Raw genomic sequence first — 14348 nt, 5'->3', positions numbered from 1 at the left:
TAACGTACAATTCTAAGTTTTATTTCAAGTCTATGAAAATGTTGTGTTAGCTCAATGTTATACGTTTATGTCAGCTCAACTAATTGAAAGTTTTCCAACTTTGAAAAGTGATTCATAACTTAACTTAAGCTGGCAGCGGCCGGCGGCGGCAATATCCCAATATAGCCGCGAGACGGCTGCAGCCGAAACAGGCCGGTCTTGTGTCACGGCCTGCTCCCGGTGGCTGGGCTCGTGGCGGCCAGCACCCGGCGGCCGCAGCAGCCAAAACACAAGACCGGCCTGTCGGCAGCAGCCATCTCACCGCTATATTTATATTTTTTCACCATTATAGGCTTTCTCCATAGAGCCTGTTAGCATAGCAATATGGCGGACGTTAAGTTTCGATTCTGGGAGTGAGTCTGTTGCTTCAGTGGTCGAAAATATGAGGAACTAGCGTTGTAGTTTCACACCGTTAACCGCAACAGCTTCCAGTGACGCAAAACTCGTCATTTTGCGTCACTGGAAGCTCCTTTTCAGACTTAGAAACACAAAGATTTCCCATCTCAGGGGAAAATGAGGGCGGGATGCACGACCATTCAAAAATAATACCTAGTTTTTAATGATACAAAGATTAATGTAAATTGGTGAAGTATAATGGAATTCAGCCAGTTTACATAAACCCATCACTATATGGGGCAGACCAAGCTTGCGATAGAGTAAACTGGTGCTTTTCAAGAAACACACTACACAGATTTGGCTTTGGGGAATCATTGATTAACTGGGTCAGTACACTATACACCTCACCAACAGCCACTGTTATCACCAATGGACAATCATCACAACCCATCACACTGCACAGGGGGTCTAGGCAAGAACGCCCACTCTCTCACGCTCGGTTCACACTCTTCATCGAACCATTAGCGGCAGCCATCCGTCAGAAAACCAACTTAAAAGGAATTCAGACCCCAAACATGATCATAAAATAACTCTGTATGACCCTCAGACCTCACTTCAAGAAAGAATTAAACTTACTGAATCATTCACCACTATCTCTGATTACTCTGTTAACTGGAACAAATCCTCCCATTAAAGAGTTACAGCTTGATAGGGTTAACCCTTTATGCAAATATTTAGGTATTAAGGTGTCCATCAGGCTGACAGTTGATCATCCTAGGCAGAATAGCATGAGCAACCAAAAATTGATTACCTATTCACAACGATGATTCCGACACATCCATTTAGATTTTTGCGTGAGATAGCTCCCGTAGCTCCCGTAGCTCCCGAAGCTCCCCGTCCCCCGCCCCCGAGAGTTACGAGGCTAACACGATTAGCTGCTTATGTCTGTGGAAACATTTATGACCAAGACCTTCAAAAAAGTGATCTTGAGACCGGTCTTGAGACCAAGACTGATTTTGAGTACTAAAACATTAATAATTACAATAAAATTAACAAAAATCCAGATGTTAAAGGCTTTATATGTGATTTTTTGATCCAGCAGATGTCGCCCTTGAGCACCAGCATGAAACCAAAACAACTCACGCTGCATTGTTGTGTTAGCATGCTAATGCTAGCGATCTTTATTATGCTGGTATCTTCACACTGCATGTAAATTTACCTGAAATGAGCGTGATCTAGAAACACAGTTAAGCAGTGAGTACAGTATGTTATTCTTCTTTTCTCTAGTCCCTCAATTAAACAACTTTTATACACGAGGGGAGGAGTCAGCCGGCCGTCCCGACGATGTAAACAAAGTGAAGATAGGACTCTGAAAACTCTGAAAACATCACAGACAGTGGGACTCGGGTGTTACACCCATTGTAGACAGTCATGACTCACAGAGTTATTTTCAGAGGATAGACTTGATTTCTACATTTAAGTGTGAAAAATCAAATATAAAGCCTTTAAATTCTTGGTGATCCTTCTTCTGTACAACAGCTGACCTTGTAAACGCTGCTGTGCTCCCTCACTTCTGCAGCTACAAAGTGACTTGCACATACTACACATAACCCCCCCACGGGCCCCCACGGGCCCCTCACACTCTTCATTGATGGTATTTGAACATAAAAGGCTTCCTGAGCTACTTTACTGTATGTTAGGACCTCTCCAGGCATGCCCTCTTCTCAAGGTTATTTTAGTCGTAAAGAACACGGAGGAATGAAGCATTATGAGGGCTGTAAAAAAAAGAGACCCGTATAGGAAACACTTTTCAGCAGCCCCCAAGGTGGAACAGTCACGGGACCCCATTGACCTCCTTTTAGGGGTTTCTGGGTTGCAAAGAAAAATAATCAAATCCTGCTTGGTTTGGCACGGAGGGTCTATAAAGATAACACATGATGAATTCGCGCAGACAAAATCGGAAAAAAAATGTTTGTGCACACTAAAACGTCAGGTCAGGTTCGTTACAGGAAAGAGATAAACGTCTTCTGAGAAAGTGTTTCTCATCTGAGTGAGATGTGTCCAGTGTCTCTTTGCTTCCCTCTAGAGGTGGCAAGAAGAAACTGTCTGAGAAAGAAAAATCAAAGCATTAAAGAGTAAAAGTCTTGGATTTACAGCCTGTCTTTAATTCCACTTGTGTCTTACTATGAGCTGAAGATGATATGTTTCATATAATTAACATATTTGATTGTTTTTGTAAGAAAGTAAAGCTTTTCTTGCTCTTTGTTTTCATGAGCCAACTTACACGAGTCATTTGTTTTACTTTCTTGAAGTAACTTGAAATTATGTGTCACCCATCCAGTCGCAGCAACAACACCTGCTGTCTCCCCTCTTGTATGTTTCTATTAATCTGCACGAAGAAATAAAAGAAACCCTGCAGAGATTCTTCAATTCAAAATTAAACCCTTACAATAAAAAACTTGACCTATATTCCTTTTACCTACTTGTTTTAAGACTATATAGCAAGGTAGAACAGTGTCTGTATAGAGATAGTGAAAATGTAAAATAGTCTGTGCATAGGCCGACTTTAAGTTGCATTTGTGCTAATATATTATTCATCAAGATCATCCTTAAATTAGGGCACAAGCATCTTTTTTTTATTATTATTTCAAATGAAAGCGTCCAACAAAAGGCTGTCTCTGTAAAACTCACCTTTGTTAGTTGTACTCTCTCAGGTACTCGTTTATATATAAGGCAATTCTTGGTCTGCTCCCACACTATCCATGTGTTTTTATCATGCAGATTTATCACCGGACAGTTTATGCTCTCTGTCCAAAACGCTTGCACAGGAATCGGGGAAAAAAGGCTTTTGGGTATTCTGCAAACTCAGCCTGGAATCTGTTGCAGAATGACTACAAACTCAAGGAGCTGGTGTCTACACAAGTCAGAACTGAACTGGGGGAAACAAGCTTTAAACAAACTTTTAATGTATGATTGCGATGTATTTTCTGTTTTCTGTAGTTTTACCTTTATTGTTGTTATCTTTATGATTTGTGTGTAATGTTGCAATGTCTGTTAGTCTGTCCTTACTGTGCTGTTCCTTCTGTTTTTAACTATTGTAAAGTATCTTGAGTTTTTGTGCTTATAAATAAAATGTATTATTATTTATTATTATTATTATTATTAAAAAGGGTTGCTAAGTTTGCTGCTCCCTTTACTTGGAATGAATTACAACTTACCGAACGGCCCTTGTTGGTTGCTTTAAGAGGATGTTAAATGACTTGGAGAAGGACACATCTGGCTGAAAATGTTGGTGGAGGATCTTGACAAACATGATGTTTTGATTTGTTAATTGTGTCTTTTATTGTCTAATGTTTATTTTATTTTTTTATTTGTATGTGTGGATGTGAGGCTAAATAAAATAAAGGTATTTAATTTCAAAATGAAAGACCTGCACATCCAATGCATCACCAGCAGAGTGTGCTGTCCTACAACATGCAGCACAGCCTTCCAGATGTTTGCGAAGTCATTTAAAAGCAGCAAGTTAAACAGAGTGACGAAGAAGCCGATACGTCACCGTGCCCACTCCTCAAATATAGTGAAAATAAATAAAGTAAATTAGTTGTCAACTCAAACTTCAGTTACTTTTGTCGGCGTTTCCAACTTCTGGTTTGACATTCTCGCCTCGCGCGTTTCCTGTGACCAAATAAGTTAACGCAGAGAGTGGGGAAATTACTGAGATGTGTCACTCTGTCCCTTTTTCTGGTGACATAGGTAATATTGCGAGGTAAGAGCATCCCGACTAAAGCCTCGTCAAGGTTTAGCAGTTTTACTGTTGAAATGTAACATTTTTAAAGGAGTCATATCGGTTACCATGGGAACAGAGCAGTTACAGCGGCTTTTAACTTTTATCCCCACGCTATATCTTGAGCTGCCGCTTTTTGAATAGACGATCTTTGCAGGCAGCCTGCGCTACAAGAGCTTCGAGAAGGAAGCTCAGCTGTCATACGTCTCCATCCTCGGGTTCAGATGGGTGTGGTCCCTCAAGAAGGGGTGTTTTCCTCCTCTCCACAGAGTCGAGGGTGTTGAATCTTGACTTTGAATGAATCATTCATGACTAATATACGAGGAGGAAGAAGAACTTCAAGTAGCATGCTGCTGAAACGCCCTGTTTTTATTTCTTTTAATTTGCCAGCTTTGAAAAGTTGAGACAGGAGATCTCTGTTGGAGCCTGTAGACCCGTCCAGGTAAGTGTCACGTGTTCGAGAGGAATTAATGGTCTGTTTTATAGGTGTGTCATAAATGTAACCTTTAAACTAAATTAAACTCTGCTACAGTAATATTTGATTTCAGTTTCATACTTTCGTCTGCTTAATTTCCATCTCATCTTCCCAGTTTACTTGAGTGCTGTTTTTTTTTTTTTTAAATAAAAAGTCTATAGATGATCGATACTCTGGAGAATATCAGGCTTTTCTTTTTTTCCATCAGAAATAGTTTGATTTTGGTATCTCACTGTTCTATGAAAGTGTATCTTTCTAATGAGCTTTTGAACCATAGTCAATTATTTTGACCTTTATTTCCCTTTAAACCAATTCATGTTAAACTAATATTTGCATTTTGATAGTTTATTCTGCCATTTCATATTCCCACCTTAATGTCAATGCTGCTCTAAGATTTAGCTGATTCTTGCTACCTTCTCTGCAGGTCTTTGTTTTGAAAGGAAGTTTGATGATAAATGATAAAGCTATTATTATTATTATTATTATTATTGTTATTGTTATTATTATTATTATTATTTTAATAAAGATACTGTTGTCTTGACCGATCTGAACACATATATCTCATAACAGACAGATTGCTTGTAAACAGTTTTAAGCTTAATAGTTGAGGCCCTGATGAAACTACAGCATAGGTATGGTTTAGGCTGTAAACAGTTTAAGTTGGTTTTCCTAACCCTGGAAAAGTCATGCAGCACTGTCAGGAGCAAACTGTTATGATTGGCTGTTTATGCAGCGTCTCAGCTGAAAGGCTCCATTCAGCAGAGGGAGGCCAGTCAAAGAAAGCCTTTATGTCCGAGATGGGCTGATGATGGGTTGATGTCACTGACGAGGGCAACACAAGCTGATATCTCTGCAGGATGAAATATGTCTCGACACAGTGTGTGACGGGAGGTGGTGTTTTGTGTTTTGATGCCTTCTCCTGTGCAACCTTTCCAGAACAATGGGGCTCCTGCAGCTGCTGAAATCACAGTTCTTGTGTCAGCTGATCATCTGCTACGTGTTTCTGGTCAGTGGACTCATCGTCAACCTGCTGCAGCTCTGTACCTCACCTCTGTGGCTGGTCAATAAGCAGCTGGCCCGAAGAGTCAATGTCAAACTGGGATACTGCATCAGCAGCCGTAAGTACTACTTCCTCTCTGACACATGCAGATAAGGCAAGATAAGACAAGATTAAAAGAAGATATGGTAGAACTTTATTGTTCCTGATGGAAACTGTAGTGCCAGATTGTTTAAAAACGAAAGTATTTAAAGGACACATATTATGCAAAATACTCTTTACCATGTTTGTCTTAAACTAATATGTGTCTCTGGTCCGTCTACAAATCTCCCAATGATGAGAAAAGTCCATCCTCTCCGTCTTTTGCCTGCTCCACTTTTCAGAAAATCTGTGCTCAAACAGGCTGTTTGGAGATTTTCCCTTTGTGACATCATAAAGGACAGTAACCCCTCCCCCAGGTGTTTGCAGTCCCACATCTACAGGCCATTAGAAATTCAGTGGAGATATTTAATTTTGATGAAGTGTTAGAGTCCCTTAGAACAATAACTGTAGAGCAAAAGCATCCCCTGTCTTGTTGAATAAAGGTAATTACTTTATAGCATTATTTTACCAAACACTGTTGACTTCTCTTCCTCATTTTCTCCCTGATAATCCTCAGAGATGGTTGCTGCACTGGAGTGGTGGTCTGGGACAGAATGCACGCTCTACACAGACCCACAGAGCTACCCGCTGTATGGAAACGAGAATGCAATTGTTGTTCTTAACCACAGCTTTGAGATAGACTTCCTGTGTGGTTGGACCTTCTGTGAGAGATTTGGTGTGCTCGGGGTAAGAGAAAGTGTCCCAGATATATTTCATATTTTTCTTGTCTTTGGTCCTGAAGTTGTCTATTTTTTAGATTTTCTGGAAATTGTACTCTTTTTTTTTACAGAGCTCAAAAGTTTTAGCCAAGGAACAGTTGAGTTATGTACCTATTATTGGTTGGATGTGGTACTTCCTGGAGATAGTTTTCTGCAAGAGGAAGTGGGAGGAGGACCGGAGGACGGTGGCTAAGAGTCTGCAGAAACTGCGGGATTACCCAGTAAACTATTGGGTAAGTTTCACCCTATGGACATGATTATTGAGAGAGTGACAGACTGACATATTGTGAATAATTCCTTAAAATAATCTACCTTTTTTTTGGCGGGGGGGATGATTAGTTCTTGCTGTTCTGTGAAGGAACACGCTTCACACAAAAGAAGCACGAGATCAGCATGCAGGTGGCCGAGAGCAAAGGCTTACCCAAACTGAAGCATCACCTTCTGCCCAGGACCAAAGGATTCTGGATAACTGTGCAAAACCTCAGAGGGACCGGTGAGTCACCGAAGTATCTAAATATGGCCACCGGTAGATATCAGATACTGGATGTGTTTGAGAGAGAAAGGAAGAGAAGCATTTGCAAATCAAATGAGTTGAGAACCGTTTAACTGTCCGTCTTTTCTTGTGCAGCCGCCGCAGTTTATGATTCCAACCTGAACTTCAGAGACAAAGCTGCACCGACCCTGCTTGATATCCTTAATGGGAAGAAATTCCACGCAGATTTATATGTCAGGTACAAACGTTTTTTGAAGCACAGATGAAAAATATGTCAGTATTTTTTTTTGTCAGGTATGGTGATTCCTTTTCTGATAGGTCTGACTTTACCTTTCACCTGCAGGAGAATCCCACTGGAGTCGATCCCAGAGGACGAGGCCGAGTGTGGGGCTTGGCTCCAAAGACTCTACCAGGAGAAGGTTAGAGCATGTGGATGTGTTTGTTGGATACAGGGATACAATATTTTCTTCCTGATACGGTTCCATTTCTTTATATTTTAAAGATATATTTTAAGGCTTTTTGGGCCTTTAATGGAGCGATAGGACAGTGGATAGAGCTGGAAATCAGGGAGAGAGGGGAATGACATGCAGGAAAGGCTCCACAGGCCAGATTTGAACCTGGGCCGCCCGCTTTGAGGACTACAGCCTCGATACATGGGGCGCGTGCACTAACCACTGCGCCACCAGCGCCCCCAGATTGTGTTTTCACACGCTAAACCTGACATGTTCACAGTGAGCTGCGTGTGTGAACACAAACCAGCTAGCCCCCAAATATGACCTTGTGAGGTCAGGGTGAGCCGCTTAGAGTGTATCTATGGTTCCAATTGAATCCCTCTTTTCACGCAGTACAAAAGCTTTCATTCATGCATTTGTTCATGTGGTGACAGTTGGATGACTCCCCTCCTCTTTACTGTAAAACATCTCTTGACTCACTCCTCATGGCCTTTAAGTAACCCTTTTAGACAAGCTGTTTAAATTAAATTAAATTAAAGCAGCAACCTGCGGTGTTGAAAAATGAAGCCAAATGCAGAAGTGCAAATACCTGCAGTTCACCGAGTGTCCACTTGAGGCTGGCCTGCAGAAGCACCACAGGTCACATACACACCCCATTCAAAGATGGAAGTTTTTACAGCAGAAATAAAAAATGTTTACGACCTGGTTCAGTAAAGAAAATTGGTTGGATTAGTTCATTTTTTTAATAACTCATCCTTTTCGATTTTATGATGGATAGGAGTTAATGATGAGGCGCATGGCTGACCTGACTGACAATCGGGCGCGGTGTATCTGTTTGAAAGGAGGCTTTTAACCTGCCTCATCTCCAGCTCTTTGCCTGGGGTGAGGTTGACTGAAAGTTAGGTTAAACAGGCTCCACAGGCTAACTAATGGGCTATGTCCCTCAGGCTTAGTCCATGTTTATTTACAGTGTATGGTTAAACATTAAAGGCAGTAGTTTGATTCTGTCTTCTAACGGACTAAAGGAGCCATGTTCTTCTGTGCTGATTGTTTGCGTTGATGTGTTAACAGGATACCTTTCAGGAGCACTATGCCAAGACGGGGCGTTTCCCCGGCCCCACAGTGAGCCCTCCACGCCGCCCCTGGACCCTGATCAACTGGCTCTTCTGGGCCTGCCTGCTCCTCTACCCACTGGGCCTGTTGTTCGCTCAGCTCCTCAGCTCTGGATCAATGCTGACCATTGTATTCTCTGTGGCTCTCTGCTTTGCAGGTTGGTGTCATGCATTTGTGCCAATTCATCCAGAAACACATTCAACTGTTTTTTCCTTCAATTTCTTTCCTTTTCGTTCCATAAAGCGGCAGATTTGTCAACTCAAATGTAAGTCTTCTTTCTTAGAAAGTATGATTTATGAGTCTTAGAAGCATGCCCATAACATCATTCAGGCATGTTCTCACTAAGCAGAGAGAAAAGTTCATCCAGCTGAAAGTTTCATCAGCTGTTTTCACACACGCACTGCTGAAAGTTTCTAGACTATTTCAGGACATCCTTCCCCTGAGATGTTGTGTCCCTCACAGCGTAGAAGTTTTTCTCTGTCGGACAGGAATGACTGCTGAAATCCAACATGGCGGACGAAGCGTCAAGAGTCTGACAAAATTCACAGCATCAAAGAATGAGAGTAAAGAAGCATCTGGGGGGCAGAAAATCATTACATGCATGGCGATAGCACAGGTCTCGCAGCTGTTGCAAGAAAAAACATCTTCACCCTTTTGGTGAAGATTCCAGGACATTTACTGCCGCGTTCACATGTCGACTCACCCAGACTTCATGGGGAAACTTTACTTTGAGTGCTGGCAGAAAAAATGTAGACATTTGCTCTCCTACAAAATTTCAGGGGGAATTTTCAGGAGTTTGGTGCATGTGTGAAAACACCAATGGAGACTGAAATGGGGAAAAGTTTTCTCTTACAACACAAACAGCATGTTTACACAGTCAATAAAGACCCATGTTAGAGGTGAACAAACACTCTCCTCTTAAATAAGACAGACTTATCTTAACTAAATATTTAAAAGATCCAGTAATATGTAAACAACATGAAGTTACTGATTAAACTTGCCCCTTACTTCTGGTCCCTAAAAGTGTTTTTTTTAGGGAAACTCTTCATTCAAAAAAGGGAATTAAGTATTATAAATGACTACATTCTTCTTGCTTCCGCCTCTGATGATACTCTAAATGCCCTCTTTTTTAAAAAAAATCCTTCCTTCACAGCCTCTCTCGGAGTCCGCTGGATGATTGGCCAGACTGAGATCAACAGAGGCTCGAGCTATGGGGATAAGGAAGTTCCTCTGAACAACAACTAGAGGCTCCTGCAGCACGGCACAGCTACGACCCTGAGAGGTGTTGGCAGCTGAAAATGTAAACACCAGTCTGACAGGATCTGCCGGTTCAACATGTGTAAACCTGCTCCAAGGCGCAGGGCAGACGGATTCATATCATCTGAACACTCAAGATTTAGGATCAGGACTCCATTACTTTGAGAAACATAATGAAATGATTGTGTCAAGATTAAATATGGCTTTACTACTTTCTCAGAACTGAATACAGTCAAGACAAGCCTTTTCACTTGTAAAATCAACATTACAACCAAGTGACAGCTGGACTACCTCTTTGATTTTAATTCAGAGATTATAGGTTAATGTTTTTTTTTTTTTTTTTTTTTTTAAAAAGATGGAATAAATAAACATTTGTTTTTTTAACACTAATTTTCCAAAGTAATTTTTTTCAGTCTGTCCACTCAGTCAAAAGGAAACTTAAAAGATAATCTGCAGTTTAAATAAGGAAACAATTATAGTATATGACATTTCCATGAATCCCCCAAAAAAGGGAAAACAACCTTCATATTGATGAGGTTTAATAAGCATGTATAAAACCGATCGGTCATGTTTGCATCACAAACTTGCCTCTTTGGAATCACAAGGTCTCATTTATGTTTAAGACAATGGTCGGTGTAAAAGTCACTGAACAAGAGCTCACAGATTTAAAGCTACAGTGACTCACAAGTCAGAGATACTTGTTATCTTGTATTTTAATCGAGTTGTCAGCTGTGAATGTTTTTCCTCAACTTGGCTAAAGAGCCAAAGTAGCACAGATGAATCATGCCTGAAGAGTACATTTTAAATATAAAGTTACCAAATGCTTTACGAGGACAGCAAAATAAAACAACCATCCATTATCTATACCACTAGTCCTGTTTGGGGTCATGGGGGGTCATGGTGGGTCATTGGTTGTCATGGGGCGAGAGGCAGGGTACACCCTAATTGCTTACACTCAAACCTACGGGCGCTTAGAGCCACAAATGAACCTAACAAGCATGTCTTTAGACTGTGGGAGGAGTGCAAAATGAAACAAGACAGGTCATAAAATCAAAATTATTCAATATTGTTGACAAGTAAAAAAACAGTTTAAAAGAAGCCATTGACACTGCCCTCGGATATTTAATCTAAACATGGCTGTGTTCCTGAAGGACACTGGCTGCCGTAGTGATTTTTTAACTTTAAAATATATCCTTTAAGTTCATCTTGGGGAAAGGGACCCAGACCTGTAACTAGATCTAAAATGAGGGTAAGTAAGGTTTCAAAACTGATGTCATCTGAACTTTCTATGTAAAAAAACAAGTACGCTTTTTCTCAGGATGCCTATTGAAACCCAGAATATGTTCACAGTTCTTTCTGAGAGTATCTCTGCTGCCATCTGGAGGATTTTGTTAACCATGTCATCTGCATACATTTGGCAGCTGACTCTTTTGCAGTTTTTTAGTTAAATCATTTATAAAGAAACTAAAGATCAAAGGCCCTAAAATTGAACCCTGTGGAATTCCCTTTCTGCAATTCTGACCCCTTCTGCAGTCCGAGCGCTGTGAAGTGCTGCCACGCCCTTGGACAACAAAATACTTAATCTGATAATTGTTTGACGTAGCTCAGTGATAAAGTTATCTTATGTGTAGAATGAGAAGTGAGCCAAGCTTTTAAAGCTTGAAGTTGTGCAACATTTACAGAACTGAAGTCCTTAAGCGGCTGCTGAAATGCCTTTTTTTGTCACCTGTTCAGTGGCCTCATCGTCATCAATCTGCTGTAGTTCTGTACTTTACCTTAGGTTTCAACATTTGACAAGAATGATGCATTAATGGCCTTGCAAACAAAAATAATCTGTACTTACCATTTATTTAATGGTAATAAAAATATATTTTTTAGAAGGAAATAGACACCTGATTTAAAAAAACGATTGATTTATTAATATGGTTTGTACATAGCAAACACTGTAAGAGCAGCAGAGGACCAGAAGTTGTGTTGTGTGTCAGTGTGTGTCAGTGTGTGTGTGTTTGTGGATGTTTTTATGATCAGCAGCAGGGAGGGAGAGCAGGCCCCGTTCCTCCTCTCAGTCAGCTACGCTCCAGTCACATGACCCGCTCGTCACCAGTAGACTTGAACATTTACTCCTCAGCAAAGGCAAAGAAAAAACACATTTTAAAAATAATCCTTCCTAGTGCCCACGTTGCCTAAAATGACGAGAGATAAATTAATTTGAATATTTGTATTGTGTTCATTTCATAACCAGCGTCTCCTTCAATTCAGTGAGGCGTGCCACGCCTTCTTCAGCCTTTAAAGGGGCGACTGAAATCAGATCCCTCCCTCCTCTCCTCAACTGCCCCTTGGGTAAACAGTTTAAAAGTGCCATAGATTTTGTCCCCCTCCCACCCACCGACCCCCTCCCATTTGTTAAAAAAAAAAAAAAAAGGTTTCCTCAATGCCTTTTCAGAGGTCTCTTCACCAGTGAGAACAACAAATGTGGCAATAGTTACTTTACAATATTGTTTATACAAGAATTAAAGCCACTCCTATTCTTACAGTATGTACAAGTCCCACCCCTCCCCCTCCGAGGTTCATGGGTACATAAAGACTCAACAACCCCTATAATCCATAGGTCCAGTTGTCCTCTGAAATGATTTTTTGTATTAGTTCCTCAGTTTAACTCCATGTGCCTTCAGCCGTTAACGTCCTCGTCTCAGCGTCCACAGTTCAGTTTTTCTCTTTGACGACAGCGTGTACAGTAGTGCTTTCATTTGTAAACTCGACAGCCGCAGAGGAGGGTCCGTTCACTCTTCATCCGTACAAACCTGAAACAGACGAGAGAGGGAGAGAGGCTTTAAAGCTTGTTTGGTGTGCCTTTCTGTTTTAAAAAAAAAAAGGTTTAAAGGAGCAATATGTAGCTCTGACACCTGGTGTTTAAAATGGGTACTGCAGTCAAAATTCAAAACATCAAGACAACAAGACAGCTGTCTCCCCCCGCCCCCTCCTCAGTAGAACCAGTAATCTCGGTGTACATTTTTCGGCAGACTGCTCCAGAAATCGTCCTCTGTTGTTTTTTTCCACACAGGCACCTCACAGCTGGGAAGACTTCTCGGACAGGAGGGGGGGGGGGCACTCAGATGGTAAGAGTTGACGCAAAAAGGGCGACGAGGAAGTAGAGGATGAAGCAACAAAGTCCAAAGCTATGATGATATTTGATGCCTTAAATAAATGCTGCACACGTTCACAATATCAACGAGTGTGTGTCCTGTTGCAGGTTACGACTGACGACACCCCATTCTGCTCGCTGCTGCGAATCATTCTTGAAATTTCCTGCCTTGTTCTCACATCAGCTCGCCACGACTCCTTGTAGAAAATTTACTAGCGGGCTGGCAGGAAAAACCCTAACCCTTGTGCAAGTGTCAAAGCACCATATGTTTGTGATTGTGTGTGATTGTTATGACCTTTTTTTTCTCCTGAATAAATAAACAATGTGACCCCCACCTTTAAACTGCATCTAAGGTGAAACATCTCCATGTTATTTCGTAAATACTTCTAGCAATGCAGAAAGAGAAATGCAGATTTACTGGTACCATGTAAAATACCCACTTTCAAAAAAACAGCTTATCAGTTGACCCCTGTTGGATATTTTGTGATAAAGGAAACAGGACTCACCTTAACAAACGGGTGGTCTAGCAGCATGCTAGCTGTCCAGCGGCGTTTGGGTTCGCTCTCCAAACAGTGACCCAGGTAGTCCTTCCCCTCTGTGCTCAGTTTCTCCGGGATGGGGGGTTTATGGCCCATGCCCACTTTGTACATGATCTGGAAGTTGTGCTCATACTCGTGCCAGGGTCTCTGCACGTTGGGATAAAAGGAGGAAAATACAATTCTTTTAGTTTTTATCTATGACCTCAGGCATGCAGGACAAAAAACTCTCCTAAACAACTCAGATGAACATCTCTCTGGAAGTGGCAGTGTGGCTAAACGTCTACCAGCTCCTCAGATATGAAAGCATGTGGTAAGCTTAACAATAACAAATCAAAGTGAAATCAAGTTTTGAAACCTGCCTTTTTAAAGGAATAGATATCCTACTTCACATTGATGTTGTTTGAGTCATGATAAGTGTTTTGTTTTGTCGGGCTGACCACTGGGTGGTGCCTTGAGCTCAGGGAGCTAAATCGTATTTAAAGGATGCTGATTAGCAGCAGGTGTAGCGCACACAGGAGGTCAATGGCTTTTAAACGTGGTAACACCTTTTGGCAAGACCGTGGAAAAAGCGTCTAATTGTATGTATTTTAGAAATCGGATATTGTTTATATTTGACCTGAACTTTATGGCCAAATAAGTGATGAGGCTTTTTGGATTCATGGGTTAGGGTTGACCCAACCAAAGCAAGGTGTGTCAAAAGATGCTGAATGAAATTTGACAAAACTGGGCTGAAACATCATTGCATGCAGATGCTAAATCTTATCTAAGGTCTGTAAATAAAATCAAGCCTGTGTAGCACTTTAAAAAGTAAAAGTTTGAATGACCTATGACTTAAAAGACATGATGTGTTGTGTGTTACAG

The 14348-nt window shown here is 41.1% G+C and overlaps 2 protein-coding genes across 5 annotated transcripts in view; one reads left to right on the top strand and one right to left on the bottom strand.

The window, feature by feature from the left end:
* Window positions 1-4356: 4356 nt before the first annotated feature.
* agpat4 (1-acylglycerol-3-phosphate O-acyltransferase 4 (lysophosphatidic acid acyltransferase, delta)) lies at window positions 4357-10192 on the top strand. Its single transcript, XM_020632762.3, has 9 exons — window positions 4357-4601; window positions 5571-5752; window positions 6290-6459; window positions 6563-6724; window positions 6831-6984; window positions 7120-7222; window positions 7328-7403; window positions 8508-8706; window positions 9703-10192. Exons 2-9 carry the CDS (start codon window positions 5575-5577, stop codon window positions 9792-9794), a joined length of 1134 nt encoding a protein of 377 aa, XP_020488418.1. The 5' UTR covers window positions 4357-4601; window positions 5571-5574; the 3' UTR covers window positions 9795-10192.
* Window positions 10193-11702: 1510 nt separating this feature from the next.
* Window positions 11703-14348, bottom strand: part of map3k4 (mitogen-activated protein kinase kinase kinase 4) — a 28081-nt gene continuing 25435 nt past the window's right edge. For all 4 annotated transcript variants that reach the window (XM_020632789.3, XM_020632791.3, XM_020632790.3 and 1 more), the window contains 2 exons: window positions 13455-13634; window positions 11703-12607 (listed from right to left, as the gene is read on the bottom strand). In XM_020632789.3, the coding sequence (XP_020488445.2) occupies window positions 12587-12607; window positions 13455-13634 (201 nt within the window). In that variant the 3' untranslated portion in view covers window positions 11703-12586. The remainder of the gene's footprint in view (window positions 12608-13454; window positions 13635-14348) is intronic.

Source organism: Labrus bergylta, chromosome 10 (assembly GCF_963930695.1).
Source record: "Labrus bergylta chromosome 10, fLabBer1.1, whole genome shotgun sequence".
NCBI lineage: Eukaryota > Metazoa > Chordata > Actinopteri > Labriformes > Labridae > Labrus > Labrus bergylta.
Note: the sequence above shows the minus strand (reverse complement) of the source record. Positions and strands in the feature narration are given on the sequence as shown.

What these genes read in the sequence shown, in the direction of transcription:
- agpat4 (XM_020632762.3), top strand. Translation starts at nt 5,575, where the DNA reads ATGGGGCTCCTGCAGCTGCTGAAATCACAGTTCTTGTGTCAGCTGATC. An exon ending in CACGCAGATTTATATGTCAG is followed by an intron (nt 7,223 to 7,327) that starts GTACAAACGTTT and finishes TTTCACCTGCAG; the next exon opens with GAGAATCCCACTGGAGTCGA. An exon ending in TGTGGCTCTCTGCTTTGCAG is followed by an intron (nt 8,707 to 9,702) that starts GTTGGTGTCATG and finishes CTTCCTTCACAG; the next exon opens with CCTCTCTCGGAGTCCGCTGG.